General features: G+C 42.2%; 2 protein-coding genes across 2 annotated transcripts in view; one reads left to right on the top strand and one right to left on the bottom strand.

Annotated features, from left to right (window-relative positions):
- The window catches only part of wrn (WRN RecQ like helicase), a gene marked incomplete at its 3' end in the record, with an annotated part of 33,137 nt that extends 17,141 nt beyond the window's left edge, over positions 1 to 15,996 (bottom strand). Inside the window, exons 1-20 of the mRNA XM_084442598.1 lie at positions 15,922 to 15,996; positions 15,104 to 15,225; positions 14,723 to 14,868; positions 10,439 to 10,587; positions 9,767 to 9,916; positions 9,620 to 9,659; positions 9,336 to 9,441; positions 8,859 to 9,192; positions 8,004 to 8,084; positions 7,628 to 7,760; positions 6,727 to 6,802; positions 6,420 to 6,487; positions 5,810 to 5,918; positions 3,906 to 3,974; positions 3,641 to 3,723; positions 3,220 to 3,326; positions 2,655 to 2,842; positions 2,184 to 2,358; positions 1,801 to 1,982; positions 89 to 190 (exon numbers count right to left, since the gene is read on the bottom strand). Coding sequence (XP_084298724.1) covers positions 89 to 190; positions 1,801 to 1,982; positions 2,184 to 2,358; positions 2,655 to 2,842; positions 3,220 to 3,326; positions 3,641 to 3,723; positions 3,906 to 3,974; positions 5,810 to 5,918; positions 6,420 to 6,487; positions 6,727 to 6,802; positions 7,628 to 7,760; positions 8,004 to 8,084; positions 8,859 to 9,192; positions 9,336 to 9,441; positions 9,620 to 9,659; positions 9,767 to 9,916; positions 10,439 to 10,587; positions 14,723 to 14,868; positions 15,104 to 15,225; positions 15,922 to 15,990 — 2,489 coding nt within the window. The 5' untranslated portion in view covers positions 15,991 to 15,996. The remainder of the gene's footprint in view (positions 1 to 88; positions 191 to 1,800; positions 1,983 to 2,183; positions 2,359 to 2,654; positions 2,843 to 3,219; positions 3,327 to 3,640; positions 3,724 to 3,905; positions 3,975 to 5,809; positions 5,919 to 6,419; positions 6,488 to 6,726; positions 6,803 to 7,627; positions 7,761 to 8,003; positions 8,085 to 8,858; positions 9,193 to 9,335; positions 9,442 to 9,619; positions 9,660 to 9,766; positions 9,917 to 10,438; positions 10,588 to 14,722; positions 14,869 to 15,103; positions 15,226 to 15,921) is intronic.
- A 1,673-nt stretch (positions 15,997 to 17,669) lies between these two features.
- purg (purine-rich element binding protein G) lies at positions 17,670 to 19,538 on the top strand. Its single transcript, XM_084442346.1, has one exon. The coding sequence runs from the start codon at positions 18,030 to 18,032 to the stop codon at positions 19,050 to 19,052; it is 1,023 nt and encodes a 340-aa protein (XP_084298472.1). The 5' UTR covers positions 17,670 to 18,029; the 3' UTR covers positions 19,053 to 19,538.
- The last annotated feature ends 4,256 nt before the right edge of the window (positions 19,539 to 23,794 follow it).

Here is a 23,794-nt window from a genome sequence, read left to right as displayed (position 1 = left end):
GTGAATCAATAACCGTGAGGTTGATAATCTGTCAACAAACAAACAAACAGAAATCTCTGAATGGCAAGTGTAAAGAGACCAAGCTTACTTTCTTCTGCACTTGTGTGAGTTGAGATACTGCTCCATCTTGGCCATCATTTTCAACTTGTAGCTGCGGAAGTTGATGTTTGTTGACTGGTTGATGAGAAACCTGTAAAACAAAACAAAAAACTAGGATTCCTATATGTTTTGAGAACTAATCAAGTGAAGGCTGTCAATCTTTTTCCTCTATAAAAAGATCTGTGTCAAAAGAATATATATACCTAAATGTTAGATTTGAAATACAGAAAGAAGCTGTCTGAAAAGCGTCTCTATACTGCTGTCACTATTGCAGGTCCAGGTGTTGAGACCAACCTGGTGAAGGTCAAATTAGCCCTCAGGATGTTATCTGATACGTTTTTTTCACTGTTATTTCTTGTTAGCCTATGCCTTGGCTAACCCTAACCCTTGGCCATCACAAGCTGATAATGAGCACCCCCAACTCGGCCCTATTTGGTCTGAGGGGGCCCATAAAAACCTGTTCTGTTCCTGGCAAAATTATGTAACTGCAGATATTAAGGTACTACAATAGCATAAATAATCATACTAGTATGACATTTGGCAGAGAGTATCTTGACACATGGGGAAAGCAGGAAGATATCACGCACAACATCCCCAAAAAGATAATAAAAAGTACAGTCCACCTGATAAATTCTCATCAAAATGATTATTTTTCAGCCCTTTATGATGAATATCTATGCCTCACTTGTGTGTATAGAAAACTTCTCAAGCTCATAAGCTTGAAATCAAGATGACCTTTCTATCTCAAAGATTACATTTTCTGTAGTGAAAGTCTTCACTATACAGTAGCCTACCTCAAATCTCAGAAAACATATGTATAATTTCTCTCTCTCGCTCTCTTTCTCACACACACACACACACACACACACACACACACACACACACACACACACACACACACACACACACACACACACTGCTGATACTCAAATCTCTGCTTTTACAGACTAGAAATCTCATTCCAGTATATCTATGGAAACTTAATGCAGAACCAATGTATTTTCTCCACAGGAGTCTAAGTGAGATGAGATCAGTGTTGAAGAGAACTATGTTTGACACAATTCAATTCTGTATTCTGCTAGTAGAGTGAGTGTGTATTCCTAAGTCTTTACTGTATTGTGAGATTATGGTACATTATGGTGATACACATCATGCCACACACACATATACACATACACACACTCACCTACACATTACACACTGCATACTCACTGTATATACACACTAACTGCACCACTTTTGGTACATTGTTCTTTCCTTTAGCTCATCCTTTTTCATTTGCACTACTGTAGCTGTTCGTACAGTACCTGCCCTTTGCACTGTCCTGTCTTTGCACTGTCCTATCTCCTTCCTGCAATTGCTGAAATGTGCTCTACAAATAAACTTGCCTTGCCTTGTGGGGCATCACCAGAATGAGGAGGAGAAGAGCCATCAATAATAACTTTGAGGTACAGAGAAGACTTTCGTGTGTAATATAGAAAGGTCAGATAGGAAGGTCATCTTGGGCTCAAATTGAAGCTTTGAACTGGGAAGGTTTTCTATACACAAGTGAGGCATAGATGTACACCATAAAGAGCAGAAAAATAATAATTTTGTTGAGAATTTGTCTTTTTTGGTGTTGTGGGTGAGTTGCAGCCCCAGAATTGTATTTTCCTGCTTTCCCCGCTATGTCCAACATCCCCTGATGTTGTTGAGACTGACCTGTTGATAGTCATGTCCCCGGGGGCCCAGAGGACGTGGCAGGCGCTGGGCAGCCCGTCTCTCCCCGCCCGGCCAATCTCCTGGTAGTAGGCCTCCATCTCTTTAGGAGCGCCATAATGGATCACCTTCCTGATGTCCGGCTTGTTGATGCCCATTCCAAAGGCTACTGTGGCCACCATGCACTGAAACCAACACGAACACGTTAGGTTAGGACGACCATGTCTGTTGTTATTTTTGACGACTTCGCTATGCTTCTTCTTACTTCTATTTTTGGAATCTCAAAACATCAGCTATCATTTGAACTATGAAGAAAGTCATGACAGAAATCCTGTTCTCATCTTTCCACAGTAAGACCAGCTGCAGTGCGACAGACAGTAGCCCACCTGGATCTCATCCTTCATGAAGCTCTGCTGATTGCTTTGCCTCTGTCTGATGGCCAACCCAGCGTGGTACAGCCCAGCTCTGATACCCAGCTTGTAGAGGCCGGCGGTCACCCTCTCCGCCTCCTTCCTCGAGGGACAGTACACGATGGAGGGCCCCTCAAACTCATAGTCACCCCTGAGAGAGTCAACGATGGGCACATGTGAGAAGTGTCACTATATCACTATCACAATTGTGTTCAACCAGTTGACTCTCATTACAATGGCAATGCATTTAAACATGGCCTGCATTGCCATTCCAGATAGATATAATGGAGGCCTACATGTTTAAATTGAGACTTCAATCTGATCGACAATTGAACAGCTTGCACAAATAAGATACATTTCAGGCATTTGGACATGTTGGCTGCGTTTACTCTGTTCAATGACAGAGGGCATTTCAAATACACAACCACCACCATCCGACGCGCCTACCCAGTCTTCTTCTTCAGGAGTCTCTTCAGGTCCTGCTCCATGTTGCCAGACTTGCGGTTGACCTCCAGGAAGAGGTTGGGCCTGTCAAACGAGGTGCAGGTGATGAGGGGTTCTTGCAGGTTCAGGCTCTGCACGATGTCCTCCCTGATGGAGGGGCTGGCGGTGGCCGTCAGGGCCACGATGGGAACCTGTGTGGACAACAAGTCACTAATTCTTAGAGGTACTTTGCTGGAATCTTTGCTGTTGTGAAGCCTACATAACTGTGTCAGAGAAATTATGTTACAGCGTCAGCAAACATGCAGTCATGGCGTCAGCGAACATACAGTCATGGCACCGTTATCAAGGTTATTGCATTGATGGAATAGTATGAAAGAAATGCAGTCTCTTAAGACTTTCTATGTCCAAAATGAATGACTCCAGTAAATTAACTATACATGTACATAACTCAACTCAAAGGCTGAAACTGACACAGAAAAAACACAGAAAATAAAGAAAATTGTCATGATGAAGAAAATAAATAAGATGGGTGCCTACAATTCCAATTTGAGAGACAAATGAAACGTACATCAGGCATCAGTCTCTTCAGCGCGCCCAGGTTCCTGTACGCTCCTCTGAAGTCGTGGCCCCACTTTGATATGCAATGGGCTTCGTCCACAGCGATCAGACAGATGCCTGCAGACATGAGAGAGAGAGAAATCACTAGAATCATCAGCACCGGCACAAGATATTTTCTCACACCTAATTGTCTGATGTTGGATAAATATATGCTGGTAAATAATAGGCAGAAATCGAGGACAAACGCTCACTCACTCACTCACTCACTCACTCACTCACTCACTCACTCACTCACTCACTCACTCACTCACTCACTCACTCACTCACTCACTCACTCACTCACTCACTCACTCACTCACTCACTCACTCACTCACTCACTCACTCACTCACTCACTCACTCACTCACTCACTCACTCACTCACTCACTCACCAATGGTTGTATTGAGCTCCTCCAGTAGAGAGACATTTCCTGAGCAGTATTCTGGGGTTACGTACACAACTCTGTAATGTCCCCTGAGGACCAAAATGGCAGTTATTTTCTAGCAATGTTATTTCACAGGCAGTCTTAAGTAAACATTGAGGCCTCTGTAAAACCCATTTGCCACAGTACCAAATTAGAAAACAAGTCATGACTCTGATTTAATATTTTTCTGTCAGCCGAATAAACAAGTGTTTTTCTTGAGAAAAAGACTTACTGTTTCAAGTCGGACAAAACATTTTTTGTCTGAGCTGAGCCAAGGTAGCAGGCTGAAATGTTAGACATCCTGAAAGAAAAAGAAAATAATAACTATTTTTACTGGAAGGAAACATCCCCATTGATTTTGCCTGACCTAAACACAGCTTTTGTAGAGCTAAAAAGGCACTTCCTACGAAGCTTAGTCCAATTAACAGGTGCAGGTAACAGAGCATAAAGACCTTTTACTGTGCTTGCAGAATGCAAGTCTGGTAAATGGACTGCACTTATATAGCGCTTTTCCACCTTAGCGGCACTCAAAGCGCTTTACAATGGCCTCTCATTCACCCATTCACACACACACTCACACACCAATGACGGTAGCTGCCATGCAAGGTGCTAACCTGCTCATTGGGAGCAATTTGGGGTTAGGTGTCTTGCTCAAGGACACTTCGACATGTGGACAGTCAGAGCTGGGATTCGAACCACTGACCCTTCGATCACTGAACGACCCGCTCTACCAACTGAGCTACAGCCGCCCCCGAGCCAAGTCACACTTGTTCTCTTGCATACTTAAACTTCTTTTCCCTCCCACTCAAAAAAAGAAGTTATTTCACATTTATTCATACTATTTGTCCAATTGAAATCAATGGTGGAATGTTACAGGAGTAGTAAAGGGAAAATGCATGTTTAGCCCCATTTTAAGGTTACTTATGATCATATACAATGGTTCAGATCAAAACGTTGACAAAACTAGCACTTTTGAGAAAGTCTGATAATTGCTCTACCACCGTTTAGGTCATACAATGGATGTGGGTGGGCACCTTGAAAAATCTTTCAAAAACATGTTAAACTCTCGATTTCAAAGACAAGAAGCTCACCGAGGGGGTAATTGGTGTCCGTTGGTGTTCTGACATCAAATTCTCCGCAAAGTATGAATCCTGTAGGGTTTTATTGATCATTTTATGAAATCCATTGACTTGTATTGAAGCGACCGTTGTAGATGTGTAGATCAATCCGGGAATTCAGGAAGCAGAACTACTTACGGTAGCTATTGTTATTGTTTATGTTGCTAGGCTACCTAGTTTGTGGAGGTTTACACATGTATGTGCTGCGACTAAATAGTTCCATGCTAAATATTTAAAAAAGCCTTTCCAGATTAACTAGAATCTTACTTTAAGGCGAATTATATGTCAGAACACCAACTAACAACTCTGTGAGTTTCTTGTCTTTGAAATTGAGAGTTTAACATGTTTTTTAATGATTTTTCAAGATGCCCACCCACATCCATTGTATGACCAAAACGGTTAAATTCAGACTTTCTCAAAAGTGCTAGTTTTGTCAACGTTTTGATCTGAACCATTGTATATGATCATAAGTAACCTTAAAACAGGGCTAAACATGCATTTTGCCTTTACTACTCCTTTAAGAGTGTTCTTTTTAAAGTGTGAGAGCTGGTGATTTGAACTCAAGTGCATATAATTTCTAAACAAGTGACTAAGAGCATAATCTAGTGCTGAAGCCAAAGTGAAAAAATATAATAGGTGCTTAAGAGGGAGGATCCTGGTAGTACTTCTTGAAGAGGTGAGTTTTGAGCAACAAAAGACGGAGTGACTCTGCTGTCCTGACGTCAGTGGGCAGGCCGGGACAGAAAAGAGCATGACCGTGTTGATCGACCGCAGGGGCATCAATTTCTAATTCTAACACTATACCGTTAACCCTAACACTACTGCTAACGCTAACACTGCCGTTAACACTTTTGTTTTCTTATATCTGTTTTGATAATGGTTTGGACTAATAGTGCTTTTTATTAATTTATTTTCATGGTTTTTACTCATTTAGATACCATTCCTACTGTTTATTGCATTATGCCTGCATTCTGCAAGCACGGATGGATCGGTATCCATGTTGAACAGTGTGACTCACTCCAGCTGCAGCACCTGGTCCTCCATGAGAGCGATGAGGGGGGAGATGACGATGCTGAGACCCCCAGAGTACACCGGAGGAAACTGGAAGCACAAGCTCTTCCCATAGCCTGCACAGGGAGATCACACAGTGAAGTCCATCCACCCACAGTACATGTTGGTCTTTCCAAACAAATTGATTTCCTTTTCAAACATTAATGATGAGATTGGTGTGAATGTGGTGAGAAGATGCAGTATATCCACTAAGCAAAACAGAAGGCTAGACACAGACTAGATTCAGAAGAGAATGTGTGATCTGACAGCAGAAAGAAAACACCGTTGTCATTGACAAAGCATCCATTAGGTGGCAGTGAAAATCCCTCAGCCCAGATAGACATTTAAAGTAGTGTATATACAGTAGGTATGATGTATGAAAACGGCCAGCCACTTCCTCTATCCGTACTGTTGTGTCTCGTGGGAGAACGCTTAGCTGATAGTTTTATTAGTGACATCCATATGGAAGCTCTGGCAGATGGCAGCTGTTCTTACAACGCAGACGAAGTCAATGATAATTAACTTAAAAAGGAGATTAGAAAAGAGGCAGGGGTGCTGGTGGTGGGGGGGGGGCATACCCGTTGCCATGACAACAAGGTTATCTCTCCTCTCCTTCAGGACCGAGTGTATTACTTTCCATTGTACCCTGGAACACACGAGGGATCACTCGTCACATAATATGAACTACAGGGAACTAAGAGAATATAGTTTTAGATTTTATAGGCAGTTACAACAGAAATATATGCATATATATATATATATAGACTTTTCACACATTATTAGGTGCGAAAATGGCATTCAATGTTAAAAGGTTAAAGTGAAAGTGTCTGTTAGAGAGGCGCACTGCAGGAAACAGGGCGGTGATGACGAGAGAGAGTAACTTACGGCTTGAAACGACTATGTCCGAAATACATCTTCAGACATTTAATTTGGTCAGGTTTTGGCTCTGGAAGAGATGGGTCTAGATGTGGAGGGAGGAGAGAAAGAGAGTGAGCAAAAGAGAATCAACTGGCCGTGACCAAAATTACACTCACACACACAAACACACATCTGTCTGAGTGAATATGGGACTGGAGGTTAATTCTTAACTGCCATTTTAAAACCTTGCTGCTGGCTAGCTGACAAGGCCTTAGCCACAACTGGATTCATATACAGCACAGCCTTGTATAGCAAACCTGGGCCCTACAGTTCATCCACTGTGATGATCTGTTCCATGAAGAACAGCTCCACTGAATTCAATCTCTACAAACCATTTAAAGGAGAATGCTCTTTTTCGACAACCTGGACCTTATTTACGGCATGTTATAAGACGTTTGACTCACCGAGATAACTTTGGTGTAATTCGGAGGCCTGTAGAAGAAATTAAAAATCCAGCGCAAGCCTGCAATGGCGGCGGACGGGGCACCGAGAATGCAGCTTCTAAACAATGTATTTTCTGCCGGCAGAAAACAAATTTTTTAGAAGCTGCATTCTCAGTGCCCTGTCCGCCGCCATTACATGGATATACTTGGCTTGCGCTGGATTTTAAATTTCCTCAACAGGCCTCCAAATTACACCAAAGTTATCTCGTGAGTCAAACGTCTTATAATATGCTGTAAATAAGGTCCAAGTTGTCAAAAAAGTACTTTTCTGTATTATAATTTTGTGAATCAATTTAGTTGGAATTATGGATGAAGTTCTTTCTTACAGAAAATGTTAACTGGTCATTAGTCCTATTCTATCCTGGTGCCAGTACAACGATGTTCTTATACTTATCTAGCATTCACTTAAAAGTTATTCTAAGTACCAAACTCTTCCTCCTCCTCTTCTATGTCCACCTCCTCTTCCTCCGGAAAGGAGGAGGTTTCCTCAGACTCTTTCTGGTCGTCTTGCTCCCCGTTCTTTTGTTCATGACTCAGCTTCTCTGCTTCCTCCACACACTAAGGGCAGATGCATCCGTAGAAACACGCTTCACACAAACAAAAATGCAAAACCCCAAGCACGCTAGCAATCACTCACAAAGGAAAGAAGTCAGACCTCTGACGAATTTGAATGTGTCAGAGTGGGGAGAGCATAACGTGAATTATGAGGAGATATGACAACTCTGGGAAAGATGATATCTTGGAACAGGGACAATCCTTCATTCTGACATGGCAGTTGTCAGCGTAGCTACAGTTGTTCACCTGGAGCATCTCACTGTCCAGCTCCTCATCACTGTCCACCTCGTACGGGACGTCGGACGGCTTCTTCTGGCCATTTTGCTTCTGCAGATTCAGAGAGAGGAAAAAGAGTTTGTTCTCCAAAATGATATTCAAAGCAGGGGGGAAGGTGTGGACACATTACTAATAGTCATAACGTCGTTCTTCTTCGCTCGCACTGCAAAGTACCTGCAGCTCTCCCCAATTTGCAAACAAAACCTAAGACGCTGTGAATAACTGCTTTGGCATTTTCATAGCCTGGCTTCTCCAGAACCAATTTGCAAAATGCGAAGGGTGTGGAAATCCTGTGTTTATTTTCGATTTCCAAGGGCCGTTATCAATGGCCTCTGGATGCAATTGGATAGACCTACAACCAATTAGAGCAAGGGAAGGTGGGTCAGTCATCGTATCGTTGAATCAAGTGGGTACAGTCGTTGTATCAAACCTGCCCCATATTATAGTAGATAAACGATTGTGATTGGCCCGACCAAACCCGCCCCATATTAGATAAAAGATAGTGATTAGCCTGATCAATATCGGGTCGGCTGGGACTCCGTTTGAATGGTTGGAAGACCAGACTGATCTAGAGAGTGAAAAAGAATGTGTGATCTCACGTGATCAGGCTGGCGACACCAGGCTAGCATTTTCCTAAACAAACCTTTCAGTAAAACGTAATTAATGCTATGAATGCAACCGCCTAATAATGTCCTTAGCAATTTGCACAAAGGTGGCAAAGTGCACTATGAACAGAGGGAAGCAGTGAGTTTCTGAAAACCAATACAGAAACAATGGATGGATTTGGATTCCAATAGATGGAATTCAGATAGGCCTGTTGTGTACCTGGAACTCCTGTGTGGACTTCTCCTCCAGACCTTCTTGCTGGGCGTGCATCTCTAGCATTTCAAGCTCATACTCAGTGATATCCAGAGACATGATACATTCTCTCTGAACGTCTGTGGCGTTACTGTTGTCCACTGGTTCTGGGACCTTGAAGAGGTCTATGTTGGAGTGGTTCAGGTCTGTAGAGTCTGTATCAGAACTGACTGCTTCGCTGTTTGCCGTGTCTGAAGACAAGGGCTCATGAAGGGAAGTGCTAGTTGTGACGTTGCTCTTTGTCAGTAAGTCTTTCAGAGAGGCTAGGCTAGCTGCCATGTCTTCCGCCAGTTTTGCAGCTCTGCAATAACAGAAGACGAATGGAAATGCATCACATTTCAGACTATTACTAACAATTACTAACTATTACTAACAATTACTTTACAACAAGGCCTATGACTGAACAAGAGGAACAATGTTGGCATTGGAGTTTCTATACCAGACCTTTGGATGTCATTGACTTCTTCAGGAATACTGCCGGCCAATTCCTCAATTTCACTGGCCATTTTTGAGAGCTTGTCCTTGAGCCCAATCCGAGAACTCACTGCTCCTTCAATAGAAACACACACACACACACACACACACACACGCACACACACGCACACACACACACACACACGCACACACACACACGCACGCACGCACGCACGCACAAACTTTGTACGTTATAGAAACAGTCAGTTCATATACTGTAAAAAACGCTGACCGATACATCACAAGATACTCACGATCCATACTGTGCAGCTTGTTATGAATGATAAGGCCAGCCTGAGCATGAAAAAAAAACACAACTTGAGACTCTCGCTTTAACGATTCCCAGGGTAACATTTCTACACATTCACAGCTTAATGTAGATGATACAGTTAAACACTCACATAAGCATCTGTGGCGGCATATTTTTTCTGGTCCTCTGAGAGATGAAGGTCATCCCATCTGCTGCAGCGAACCGTGTTCTGTTTGAAGAGCCTCCTCCTGAACAGGTGCTTGGTCAGCCCGTCCAAACTCCACTTCTCCACACATCTTAACTGGAGGTTACACAGACTTATTACACTTATTACACTATTACACAGGTTACACTCCACATCAGTGAAGGAAGGCAATGAACCACTGGCCCCATCTATACTCCAAAACATACTCTGGCCCAATAGTACTCCAATATACACATACTCCAATCCTCCTTCCTGGGATTTCATCTCTGGTCTAGTATGATTGGTTACGTGATTGGATAGGTGAAAGCTGTGCTCCTCCCATCCAGTCACATCAGATCATCGGAAGTAAGGGAGGATGCATAGCAAGAGTACTGAAACAAAGCCTGAATACCAGCCTAAAAATCTATACAAGCTAATATCACATCCTGGTGACATTTTAGAATGTCTGCTGACTGGATGGTTATATGTCAGTCAGTGCGTGACCATTTTTATTGTGTTTTAAAAGAGCATATACTCTGGATCCTCCCACGTTTTCACAAATGTCCACCTTACAGGTTCCAAAATGTCATTTACAAGACTTAAACAAAGAGGACACTGACAGGTCTCAACTTGTCTTACTCTTTCATTTGCCATATCTCCAAGCTCCACAACGTTCTTTAGTTTGACTTCAAAGTCAGACAGTAACTTCCACATGTCTCCCATGATGCCCACGCCAACTTTTCTGATGGACTCATCCTCCAAGAACAACTTCAGGCCAGTTGGAAATCCTGCAACAGACATGTAAAGGTATTCAAGATGCAATGCAAGTCTTGAGACTTCCTCTGGTACTGAATGACCTGTGGTTTGACATTATTGTTGATCTCTGTTGATATGCAACATGATAGATGGTGTATATATCTCTGTTGACATGCAATGGATTGATTAGTGTCCACATTTCAGTGTACATGATCAGGGTATCTGCAGGTTTCAGCCCTGATAAAGCATTGTCTTGGTCTCTCTTTCCCCTTCTGAGCGCCTGCTTTTTGTTTGGTTTGTTTAGGGTTAGTTATTAGTTGTATTACTTAGTTTCATACAAGAAACTAGAAAGTCTGGCCTCAGTCGGCCTGGATCAAAATGCCTGCTACTGGTTTGAAAGCTCTCTCTCTCTCGAGTAGGACACAATGTATTGTCGCTGACTCCATTCAATCTACACCTCTGGAGGTCACTAAAGGAGTGCCACAGGGTTCTACAGTATCTTAGGGCCCTTACTCATCACTTTATACATAAATAACATTGCCTCCTCGGGTTCTAAGGTACATTACTACGCAGATGATACAGTTCTTTACACATCTGCTCCATGACGAGATGAAGCACTGTCTGCTCTGCAGAGATCATTCAACTCAGCGCTCACTACTAGAGCTTCAACTGGTCCTGAATGCTGCAAAAACAAAATATATACTATTCGCTAGATCCCATGCACCACAGGATACTGAGGACACAATCTGCTATTTGGATGGTACTGCCATTGAAATAGTGCCCTCCTTTAAATATCTGGGTATTTTCATAGATTAAAAGTTATCCTTTAAAACACATGTTAAGTAGTTAACAAAAAATCTGAGAGCAAAGCTTGGAAATAGAGCCTGCGTGAGAATAGGAAGCTTAGCAGCAGTCTACATTCCTGTCAGTGCTTGATTATGGTGACGTCATCTAAATGCATGCTTCCCCCACCACCTTGAAACAGTTTGATACTCTCTAGCATTCAGCACTTCGCTTTGTCACTGCTGATAACTTCAGAACACATGATTGTATTTTGTATCAGGGGGTGGGTGAGCTGGCCATCCCTGACCGCAGCACTGGCTCCTGTGTGTATACAAATCAATCCTACAAAAATAATTACCTAACTTCCCTTATTACATGGCGATCAAACATCCATTGGACTAGGTCTCAGGATTGGTTGGTTGATTGGCTAATCAGCCAGTCGAAACCTTATCCAACAGCTGCCGCTAATTAACTGGAAGTGAGAGAGGGGTACAAGACAGCTCCTGACCACACCTCCAGGGATAATGCTCCAGGCAGCAGCCAAGCCTAAGTTGTGTGTGTTTGCTACATCCCTGTAACTTTGCCTCGCCTCTCGTTTTCACTGTGCTGACAGGATTATCCAAACCCAGTACCCCGACGTATGGCCCTCATGAGGAACGGACCAAGAAGCCCACAGCAGAGGACGCACAACGGCTGGGATCGATTACCCACACCTGTTTTTTGGAGTCTCCATTGGAGACAGACTTTCAGTTCTTATTAAAACGCCCACCGGGCATTAAACGGCTCTTTTTGTCCAACTCTCCTTGTGAATGTGTGATAACCCGCCCAATGCAGTCTCGAGTTGCCACATAGCCTATTAACTGATGAGAAATGGCTTGTAATACTTTATTTATCTTGCTGACATGTTTCGATTGCCAACAAACTGAAACCTGAAACTACAAGGAAGGGATGATGATGATTTGTTCAGGCATTAGTGAGTGGGTATTGGCTTTCAAAAAGTCGCTGAGTCTATGCAAGCATGTCTCAAAAGCCAAAGCCGAAACCATGTTTCCTACTATAATGAGACAAATTGAAGAAAATGCTGTAGATTGGAGTAATGTCATGCATAACAGGCAGGCTCACCCCTTCCATTAGGCAAGCAATGTCTTGCCTAATGGGTGCTCACCCCCCGTCAGACAAGCCACAAGTAGCCACACTTTCTCTTTCAGCTCCTTCTCTGTAAAAGAGGTTCATAGGGCCGTAAAGGACCTAGACCCTCGACAATCAGAAGGCCCTGATAATCTTCCTTCTTATTTCCTTCGCCTAGCTGCAGACATTATAGCTAAACCTGTGTCACATATTTTAAATCTTTCTATCCAGAGCAATGTTATTCCTGATGTGTGAAAAACTGCTTATGTCCTCCCTCTTTTGAAAGGAGGGGATCCTATAGAATTGAATAACTACAGACCCATTTCTAAGCTCTCTATTTTAGTGAAGGTTTTAGAAAGTCTGGTAAATGACCAGGTCAAGGATTTCCTGAGCTTGAACAATATTTTATCTCCACACCAATCTGGCTTTAGGAAGCAGCATAGTGCAGCAACTGCTGCCAATAAGGTGTTCAATTACATGCTTGTGGAAGCCATGGATGCCAAGAAATACTGTGCTGCCCTTTTTATTGATCTCTCAAAGGCTTTTGACACAGTTGCCCATAGCATTTTATGCCAGCGACTGGCCACTATAGGTCTGTCAGACCATGCTGTTGGATGATTTATGAACTACCTTTCCAACCGTAAGCAGTGTGCAGTCAAATGGTCTCTGCTCTAGGAGTGGGTTGCACCAACTGGTCTTAATTTAAGACGGTCGTAACTGCTAAACAGGTCGTAGCCAAGACCATTCTTTAGAATGGACATCTCTCCACAGTCACTCACCAGAACACATTTCAGACATGCTTGTTAGGTACATGCCCAACAGACCACTCAGATCCTCAGGTACTGAACTTTTAACAGTTCCAAAAGCCAGGACCAAGAAACACAGAGAGGCAGCTTTTAGTTTCTATGCCCCCAACCTCTGGAACACCCTACCGGAGTGCCTAAGAAGAGACAAAACAACGGAGGTCTTCAATTGAGATCTCAAGACGTACCTTTTCGACCTAGCCTACAATCACTAGCCAGGACCTTGAGACACAGAAAGGCAGCCTCAAACCTACCTGTGATTCCTCTGTATACATTGGTGTATATCCTGCTATGCACTGTATGTATATCAAGTAGTGTACAGAAGCTGGTTACCCTGAAACAGGCTTGTTCTGTTCTGACAGCTGTGTTGCTTCAATGACTCAGTGTGCTACTAACCATTTTCTGTCTCCCCTAGTGCCTCTCTCTCTCCCTCCTACCTTCTAACCAGGTCCAGTGGATGCCCCACAGTCACCCGCAGACCACCCTGAGTCCGATAGATACCCCCGTGTCAGCTGTGGATGTCGTAGTATTTAGTTAACACACACACACACGTACACACAGACACACATCAGTCCACATCCGGCTTAGGCCTGGACCTGATGCTCTTAGCCTTTCTTGCTCTGAAAATGTAATTTAATGTAATTTATTGCTCTATAAATGTTCTTAGCCGTTAGACAAATATATTCCAGGAGCTTGCTCCAGGTTGCCTGTTTTAATATCTGTGTTGCTTTTATGGCTCTGTGTGCTACTAACCCTGTTCTGCCTTCCCTCTCCCTAGTGCCTCTCTCTCTCCCTCCTATCTTCTAACCAGGTCCAGTGGATGCCCCACTGTCACCAGCAGACCACCCTGAGACCGATAGACACCCCTGTGTCTCACCCACCTGACACCTGTTCTCCTCTGGTTCTCCTCACACCACAACTCAATCTCTCTCCTCTGGACTTTATTTCTGCATAAACATTTACAACCTCTTCAGTCTCAAAACTAGCCATTGTTTTGCTGTTCTACTGTTGCCGAACTTGAGCGGACTCCCTTCTGCTACGTCACTTCCGGTTTGTGGATTTTTTAGATGCGGTAGTAACAAAACACCTCCAGAGATCACTGTAGTGTATATATATATATTTTTTTTTAAATGAAATTCTAGTTCCTACATCATTTTCCTACACATTGACTCACAGGGGTCTCCAACCTGCAATATGCCCTTTAAGACCTGCCGTGTGAACTAAGCCCTAGTAATCCTAGTAGAGGACCTAGTAATCCTCGTAGATGACATAGTAATCCGCGTAGACGACCTAGTATGGAACCTAGTTATCCTAGTAGAGGGCCTAGTAATTTACCTAGTAGAGGACCTAGTAGTCCTTGTAGAAGGCCTAGTAGAGGACCTAGCAAAGGACCGAGTAGAGGGCCTTTAGGACCTAGCAGAGGACCTATATGAGAGGACCTAGTGGACCGTACCTGTCATGGAAGAGAGGTGAAAGAGGTAACACCGCTCCTCAGAGACACACAGCTGCACCAAGGCAACTTTCTTCTGCTGCCCCTTGATGAAGCATGGTGGCCATTCTATATCGAACCCTACAGCAGAACCAGGTGCCAGACCAGACCTGAGGGACACACAACAGGGTGCTTTTCAGATGTTGTGAATCATAAATGACTGAACGGTTGATTTTACATACAATGCTGCAGTCCTCTGTTAAATTGTAAGATATCTCAAAAGCTGTAAACTGATATTCCGACCCCTTGCTACATAATGCCAACTGTGAAAGAAATTCAGCATGTGGGTTACACCCATGACTACCCATGCCACAGCCTTGCATTAGTGATGCTTCTCCTGATTACCTTAAATCCTCTGACAGAAACGAGCAGTCATTCTTCTCATGGCTGTATACGACGGTACCAGTGAACTCCAGATAGGGAAGATCACCCTCGATGACATTTGCCTTATAGAATCCAGATTCAACCTGTGGAAGCAAATAAATGTTTGCAGTCAGAGTGATGGTCTAGAATATTTTTTTCTAAGGATTGCTCATTTCACTGTGTGTTGAGGGAAATTATATGCAAACAAATATCCATTCTGTTGTCAATAATTGCATATGTGCCTGTGCTCGTTGAACAGAAATGTAAATTTCCAGTACAAACATAGCCTATGCAAATAATGAGGTCACAGCCTAAACCTAGCCTAAATTAGGTGTTTAAACTCATTGCATTTACCTTCTTAAAAAAATACATATGGAATGTTTGCTTACTTCATCAATTAAATTAACAAATTAGTAACATTATCACTTCGACCGATTTGTAGTTCTTTAATCAATCAATCTTTAAGCATAGGCCACATGGACAAATGAAACGAGGAGTATTGAAATAGCTTGTTTTCTGGAAAGCAGTGTATTGGTGTTATTTGAATATGATCATGCACTGGTCAGGAGCTTCGGTAAACATTAACATAAGCAAATTGGTGAGCCTCAGTGAATTGAAAATAAGCCCCACCTAGATAACACATCACAGACTTCATCACATCACGTCATTGACTAGCATCCCAAGGACACGGACATGTTCACATTACTGTGATAGTGAAACCTGCTCTAGGATGAAAGAAACCACACCAACACCATCACTTATGTGTCAGCTTCGGAAGGTGAGTAAGTGCATAATTTTACCTGTTTGGGAGCATCTTTTGCAGGGACTGTATTTTTTGACATCCACCCAGGTAAACTCCGGTCAGTCATGCTTGCATCATCTGACAATGAAAGAGTTTTGTAGTAAAGACAGATTGTATTATTTACACACTTGCACCACTAGGCTGCTTTACTCCAGTGTTGCTCCATACTTTGTAACGACAGCTAGACCAGTCATGTGATGTTTTTTTATTTGATCAGAGTTCAGTCTGAGCACCAATGAAAAATTAAAAAGTCACTAATATCTGTACCGAGATTTACCACGATACCAGCTAGGTCTCCAACTAGGGTCCAGGCTGGGAGAGCTCACCTGGGGAGAGCTCACCTGGCTTTCTCCCCAACTAGGGTCCAGGCTGGGAGAGCTCACCTGGGGAGAGCTCACCTGGCTTTCTCCCCAACCTTAACATCACCAGCTAGGTCTCCAACTAGGGTCCAGGCTGGGAGAGCTCACCTGGGGAGAGCTCACCTGGCTTTCTCCCCAACTCCGGTCCAGGCTGGGAGAGCTCACCTGTCTTTCTCCCTTAACATCACGATCACACCTGATCCTATTGAACCGGGTGTATCCAAGATGCTGGATGAAAAGCCTGTAGTCTACTAGCTCAGGACCGCTGTTGAGGACCCTGGAGGTTCATCTTTAATAATGGGATGTATTCACGTGTTTTTGCAACAGGTCAACTGCCTTGAGGAAAAGGGAATTGTGGCGTCGACAATTCAACAAATTGTGGTAACGTTAACTAACCTTAACCTTAGTTACCTACCTCTCTCATGACAAACAACTGTTGTTGTTATCATTGAAATCAGTATGGTAGCATGGTCTGTAGGCTTGCATCTGATTCATCAACAGTATACCATCGGATAGCTGCTGTAAAGGTCACGTTTGGACTGTGACATTATTACAAGTATCCTATTGAGAAATAGCAAGATAGTTGGTCAGTTAGTCGTAGCTTGCTAACATTGCCTACCGTCACTTTTGAAAGCAGCTCTCCTGCAGGGTTCCCAAGGTCTTCCGGCGGGTTAGTTATCTGGGTAGCTGGATGAAAGATTATAACCTACTACTGCCACTAACTGCTGCGGAGGGTACATTACAATTTGAAATGTGGATTTTATCTATTAGATTGTAAAACAATTTCAGACATAAACAGATGAACATTTATCAATTTTATCGCAAAAACTTACTTTTGTTTAGAAGAGCTAAAACAAAATATGGCAATCGTGTCAAAGTAGGCTAGGCAAGTAGGCTGGAGTCGAGGACGTTCAGTAGAGCTGCATTCAAGACTACCAAACGTTGCTTAACAAAAGGGAATGCAATTGAATACTGAATATCCTTTATAATTTTTCAAATCAAAACAGTGGATATTACTATCACAGTTAACCACAAAACAGCCTAAAAGTTAACACATTTGGGCGCCACTGTTCTATTGAATGGTGAGATGCTCTTTACTACGATTCATTTCACGTGTAAAAGATCCATGGTCAGAGACATGACGCATTATTATTATTTTTTAAATCCATATTGCAGCCTATCATCCTTGGTTCACCTGAGTGCCCTAAAATTGCTCATTCGGGTTATGTTTTCAAACTGCTTGCTGTGTAACTAAAATAACGATTCATTCCAAACACGTTGCCTAAACCAGGTTGTCTCTTTAACGGTGAGCTGGTGCTGTTGGAAGGGAAGGGAAGGGAGTGGGGAGGAGTGGGGTGGTGGGTTCATTGAGTTCATCTCTTTCCCGAAGCAGCGCCCTCTAAAGAGACCCTGGATTGGGTGCTTTCCTTCATTTCACCAGCCTAGCTGCTTCCTCCTAGCCTCCCAGCAGCCGGGAGAAGTGCCAGATCCAGGGGAAGGGGATACTAGCCTCGCTCACCAAAGTTCACGATGGAAACGGCATCAAACGTTGCGCTTGACCTTTAATCAGGACACAGAAATCCGATCATCCGGTGACTCCTGCGAGGAGCCATTTTTCAGGTCATTCGAGGTATCTTCCAAACTTGCCACAAGCTGAATGAATAATCCTGTCTTATTCATTACCAGCACGTTACCTAGGAATGGAGGGATTCTTTGTCGTGCGCAATACTACAGTCGGAACTAAATAATGATGGCTGATACATGTCCAAGAGGGATGGAGAGGGGGAGAGGAAGGATTACATCCGATTCTCTGCCGAGAGGCGCATATCCTCAGCAGTATGTTCACCCTGGCACCCAGCAGCCGGGCATAGATATTCAGGAGCTTGCTTCCAAACGGGTCGACATTCAAAAGAAACGATTCTATTTGGACGTAAAACAAAGTGCACGGGGACGTTTCCTGAAAATCGCCGAGGTTTGGATCGGCAGAGGCCGTCATGATAACATTAGGAAGAGCAAACTGACGCTGTCCATGTCGATGGCACCAGACCTACGGTATTGCCTGGGGGACTTCATCGATTATTACGCTCGTATTGGGTTGCGAGGTGGGCTGGTAGCCCGGCCAGAGGAGCAGAGCAATGGCCAGAGCCGAGCGCACGACTCCCGCAGAAGGCAGCAGGACCAGGCAGCCTCGGTGTCCCCCCCCGGCTCTGCAGCCTCGGAGGAGCAGCACACCCACCGCGTCCTGAAGAGTGAGTTCATCGAGAGGGATAATAGAAAGTACTATCTGGACCTGAAAGAGAACCAGAGAGGCAGGTTCCTTCGCATCAGACAGACGGTGAGTCGAGGACACGGCACTATGGGTTACTATGGCCAGGGCATTGAACAGACCATAGTTCTGCCAGCTCAAGGGCTGATCGAGTTCAGAGACGCACTGTCGCAGCTGATTGAAGACTATGGCGACGAGGACACGGATGAACGCGGAAGAGGAATCAGGAACCACGACGAGACCCCCGAGCTTCCAGAGGCTGCATCCTTCCGGGTGGACAATAAAAGGTTTTATTTCGACGTGGGTTCCAACCGGTTTGGTGTATTTTTAAAGATTAGTGAGGTACGGCAGCCATACAGAAACACTATCACGGTCCCCCTGAAAGCCTGGGCCAGATTTGGGGAGAATTTTGTGAGATATGAGGAGGAGATGCGGCGCATCTTCACCTGTCACAAGGAGAAGAGGACAGAGCCTCGGGAGGACAGCGAGGACCAGGAGGATTGACATGGCATGCTAGGGTTTTAGAGGTGTAAAGAAGCTATATGATGGGTTCAAACAATGAAGGAAAAGATCAATGTAACAACATCCCAGATTAAGAACATTTCTCTGTACCGATAAATGTACCTCTATACTGTACCGTAGCCTATGACTCTTGTCAACTAGCACTTTCACATTTTTCTCATGGTTATTCCCATTTCATTAGGCTAATTCATTCTATGTAGATCGCTTCTGCGCAGTATCTTGCACAATGAAATGGTAGGCTATACAAAACTCATAGATTGAATGAAATAGTAGGCTATACAAAACTCATAGACTGCATGCCAATTCTGAAGCATTGGTGAAATTCCATGGTGGTTGCACTGCCCGTTTAAGAGGCGCCGTGTAGTGGACACTGTAGGCTGTGAGTAGTGGACACTATGTAGGCCATGCGTGCGTTTGTGTGGGTGGATAAGAGAAGAGTGAATATTGTACAACTTCCAGTAGGCTATTACACAGGTAATGATGGGTGCTAAATGAGTTGTTGTTCAACCATGATTGTCTTCATCTTGAGTCCAGAATAAGCTTTGCGTTTGGTCGACTAATCATATTAAGTCCTTAAGAGAAATTACATTATATTAATAAAACACATTATCCTCAAATTCCAATCTAAAGCCTAGCAGAAAGAGATATAGATTCAGAACTAGTTGTTTATAAGGCATAGTTAGCCTGTTGTTATAAGAGAAAACGTATCATATCTCATATCAAAGCTATTCCACACACTCACCTACACACACACACTTGGAGGAAAGGTATTTTTCATGTGATCTACTGAGCAGAGATGATGTTCATCAGATTTGGTATTGCCTTAAAGCTGCTCTTAATGATCCAGAATAGAAAACATTTCAAAAGTGAACAGTCAGAATGATGCCTTCAAGAAAATCTTACTTGAAAAATGAAGATCCTGCAGCTGTCAAAACGCCCAAGAGACATTCTTGCACTTAGAGGTGTAATTTAGATGCTATGGCCCCAAAATGCTCCATATCACGTCTTTTGCAAGCTCTACAATTAATCCGACAGGGCATTTCTTTTAATGCACTTAACAGTGTGGATGAAAATGGCTTGAAGTTTGACATATGCTCTACTGAAATGGTTTTTGATAGTTTGCCATACTATATTTTTGTAAAAATAATAATAATCTCAAATCATGCTAACAATCTGAGGTGCTATGAAAAGGAACATGTCTCTTAATGTAGGTCCTTCGGTCATTATGGATACAAGCATATAGTTTCTCCACAAGAATATTTAAAATGGTCCCCCAAAGCCAGAGTAGATTTGCTTTTGCTTGCCAGAGGCCCTTGGGATGTGTTTGAACATGGCTGGCGATACTGCGCCGCCAATTTCCTTCTTTCTTTTGCCACATCATGAGCATTTATTTAGAACTTCAATGGAAGATCAGATCCAGCTAATGTGCTTAGTGACACAAATAGAACATTATGAACCATTTCACACAGGCATAGATTAGATTAATTGATGTCTATTGTTACTCCTATGACATGTTTGATATATATATCTATATATATGTGTGTGTGTGTATGGAAATACTGCAAGGGCTTAATGTCACGCTGAAAAACAGGGCTTAAAATAGTTGTTTGTTCTAGTTAATACCAACGTATTCTGTGCTGAGTTTTGTGTTTTACTTTTCAGAATATCCGGTGACAAGGATGTATGAAGTTCAGGAGCGTACATGTCTTTCATTGTTTATTGGCTGTGAATCCTTTGCAGTCATGTCATGAGAGCCCATCAAGCAGTGATTCTCTTGTAGAGCTTGAATGACACATGTGATTTGCTGTAGTTAGCCCTCCGAACTGTTCTCCTGGATGATTAGCTGTAGTTAGCCCTCCGAACTGTTCTCCTGGATGATTAGCTGTAGTTAGCCCTCCGAACTGTTCTCCTGGATGATTAGCTGTAGTTAGCCCTCCGAACTGTTCTCCTGGATGATTAGCTGTAGTTAGCCCTCCGAACTGTTCTCCTGGATGATTAGCTGTAGTTAGCCCTCCGAACTGTTCTCCTGGATGATTTGCTGTAGTTAGCCCTCCGAACTGTTCTCCTGGATGATTAGCTGTAGTTAGCCCTCTGAACTGTTCTCCTGGATGATTAGCTGTAGTTAGCCCTCTGAACTGTTCTCCTGGATGGACGATCCATAGAGGAGAGATGAACCAAATAGAACAGTCAGCGTGCATTAGGCTCATTCTACAATAAGTAGATTTCCATAGTCTGGAGGCTTATTGTTGTTTCCCTGTAAATGCCGTTGACTTAATCCCAGATTTTCAGGAAAGTGTATATAATGGGGAAGAGGCATTGGTCAATGGCAAAAAAGACAAAGTTAAAAACAATTGTCTCTAAATAGAGATTGATATGATATTGTCCAGTATTTCAATTGTTTAGAGGTAGCAGTCCAGTTTAGTTTGATCTCCAGAAAAGAGGTGCATGAAAAGCACAAAATAGTTGAGATTGTGTATTTACTTTGTGGTATGGAATTTAAACTTAACTGGATTTATTTATTTTATGGCAACTGTAAAAGACGTACAAAACATTATAGGATAATCATTCAAAGCACAACTTAACTCCAACATGTATTTGAATCTCATCCTTTAATTTGATACCAAATTTCACACTTCAAATCACGTTTTCTCTTTTATGTGAATCTGATCCATATTTTCTATGGCCAGTTATTTTGTTGTAAAGAGGAAGACTTTAATGGTAATCATTGTTAGGGGCACCATATCCTTTTTCTCCTAGGAATATACACAGAATTATATGAAATGAGTGTGAAGCTCATCTTTCCTTCTATGAAAGCACTTTAAAAATAACAATAATAATAATAATACAGCACTTTCCTCTGCTGCTTCTTACTCAACTGACATGGAAGGACTACAAGGTCCATGTATTGGTTTAAAGTGACAATCATCACTTACATATTTGTGACCGAAGTTTAAACTCCAGCAAGGCAAGGCATCCATCTGGTTCTTCTGATGGGAGGAGCTCCTTTTACAGACTAATAGTGGTCCTGAAATGAATGGTCCATTTAGAGTTGTTTAGCCATGTGACTCCATTAGGTCTCTTAACAGTGTTATGGCTGTTATGCCATATCATCGAGGGCAGCTAGAAATCACTTTGTTCTCTGGGGATAACATGTTTATGTCTCTTAAAATCTTCAAAAAGGTCCTCTTAGAATTCTCATCTTTTGTGTAAAATAGAAGTATCCATACTGAGTATCAATTGGGTGAATTTATGTTTCACTCTGGCTATGGTAAAATAATACACCAAATTGTTTTAAATTGGAGCTGATCATTGCCAACACATATTAAAGTTCTACATAGATTTTCCTGCAGAATGACCTTAGGCACAGTATAGTACTAACCTCTCTGCCTGACCTCTACTGGACCCTTGCCTGGCTGTGGGTAAATCTGAAGACCAAACAAGCACTTTAATGATGTGCACAAGGGTTTTATGCCTCTTATTTCTTTTCCAAAATATACATGACAGTAAGACAGAATTATATTGAATAAATAGAGATAATGCGATTTATTATACAACTTTATTATGGACTGCACTTATTAGATGTATCTTATTTTCTGTATTGCTATTTAAATGTTTTCTTTGTATATCAGTGGTCTATTAATTCCCAAAAAACAGTTGACAGTTGATCCAAAAGACAGTTATTAGATAATTTTATTTTTCCCAACTTCAAGTTTCCTGAAACCAAAACTATAAGTAATACTACAATGTTTAAAATCCACAGGCATTTGGTGAGATACTATGGAGTAAAAAGTGTTTCAGAGGTCCTCTGAAAGGAAGGTCATTACTGAGGGCTATACTGGTCTCCCATGATGAACAACTTGAATTAATCTAATTAGGACTGTTATTTATAAATATTTCCAGCCTTTAAGCCTTAAACATATTTACAATTTGGATATATTGTTTTTTAGGATTATAATTGACAGTACATTCTTAACAGAAAGGCAACTTGACAAGGTTACCCATTGATCCCAAGGAAGAAATAGGGAGAAGTTTGTTCCTAATGATTTGCACAAAACACTAGTGGTGTACAAGCATGTTTAGGAAATAATAATTATAAATACAGTTGAGTTAGCACTTATGCTAAGAAAAAAAAAAACAACAAACAAAAAAAAACACGACTACCATCTAACTTAAGTAAAAAATAAAAAGGTTCACTTTGAAAAAGTGATGGCATCTTTCCATGTTAGTAATTTATAGTTGTGTAGGTAGCGTACTGTGAAAGTATGGGTATGAAGAAGCTTTGTTGGTTTGTTTTCCTTTTGCTTTGTGTTTATCATGGCATTTTACAGTGGGATTTTAGAAGTATAAATGTTTGGTAATGGTATAAAAATGAAATGATGAAGCAAAAATGTTAAGTGTATACTTGGATAAATGTAATGTACATCATTAGCTCATTAGCGTGTCCTATATAATATTATAAGACTCAAAACAAGGAAGCAATTGTTCTGTATTCTAGCACTTTCTTTAATGTGTGTACTGTATTAGTTAATGTTCTACATGTATGGTACTGTATGAATGTTCATTAATTGCCTTGTAATATTTGTAAAAGGTTGCAACATTTAGAAAATCTATCAGAGAAAACCCACATTTCTAAAGGTTATGCATGTCAACAGTTGGGTCCGAACATATAGAAAAACAATATTAAAAAATGGTGCTATATCATGATATATAAAGGTGCTTAAATG

This window comes from Borostomias antarcticus, assembly GCF_949987555.1.
Source record: "Borostomias antarcticus genome assembly, chromosome: 8".
NCBI lineage: Eukaryota > Metazoa > Chordata > Actinopteri > Stomiiformes > Stomiidae > Borostomias > Borostomias antarcticus.
This window is presented reverse-complemented; position numbering and strand designations above follow the sequence as displayed.

Coding starts and splice junctions, on each gene's coding strand:
- purg (XM_084442346.1), top strand. CDS start 18,030: ATGATGGCTGATACATGTCCAAGAGGGATGGAGAGGGGGAGAGGAAGG.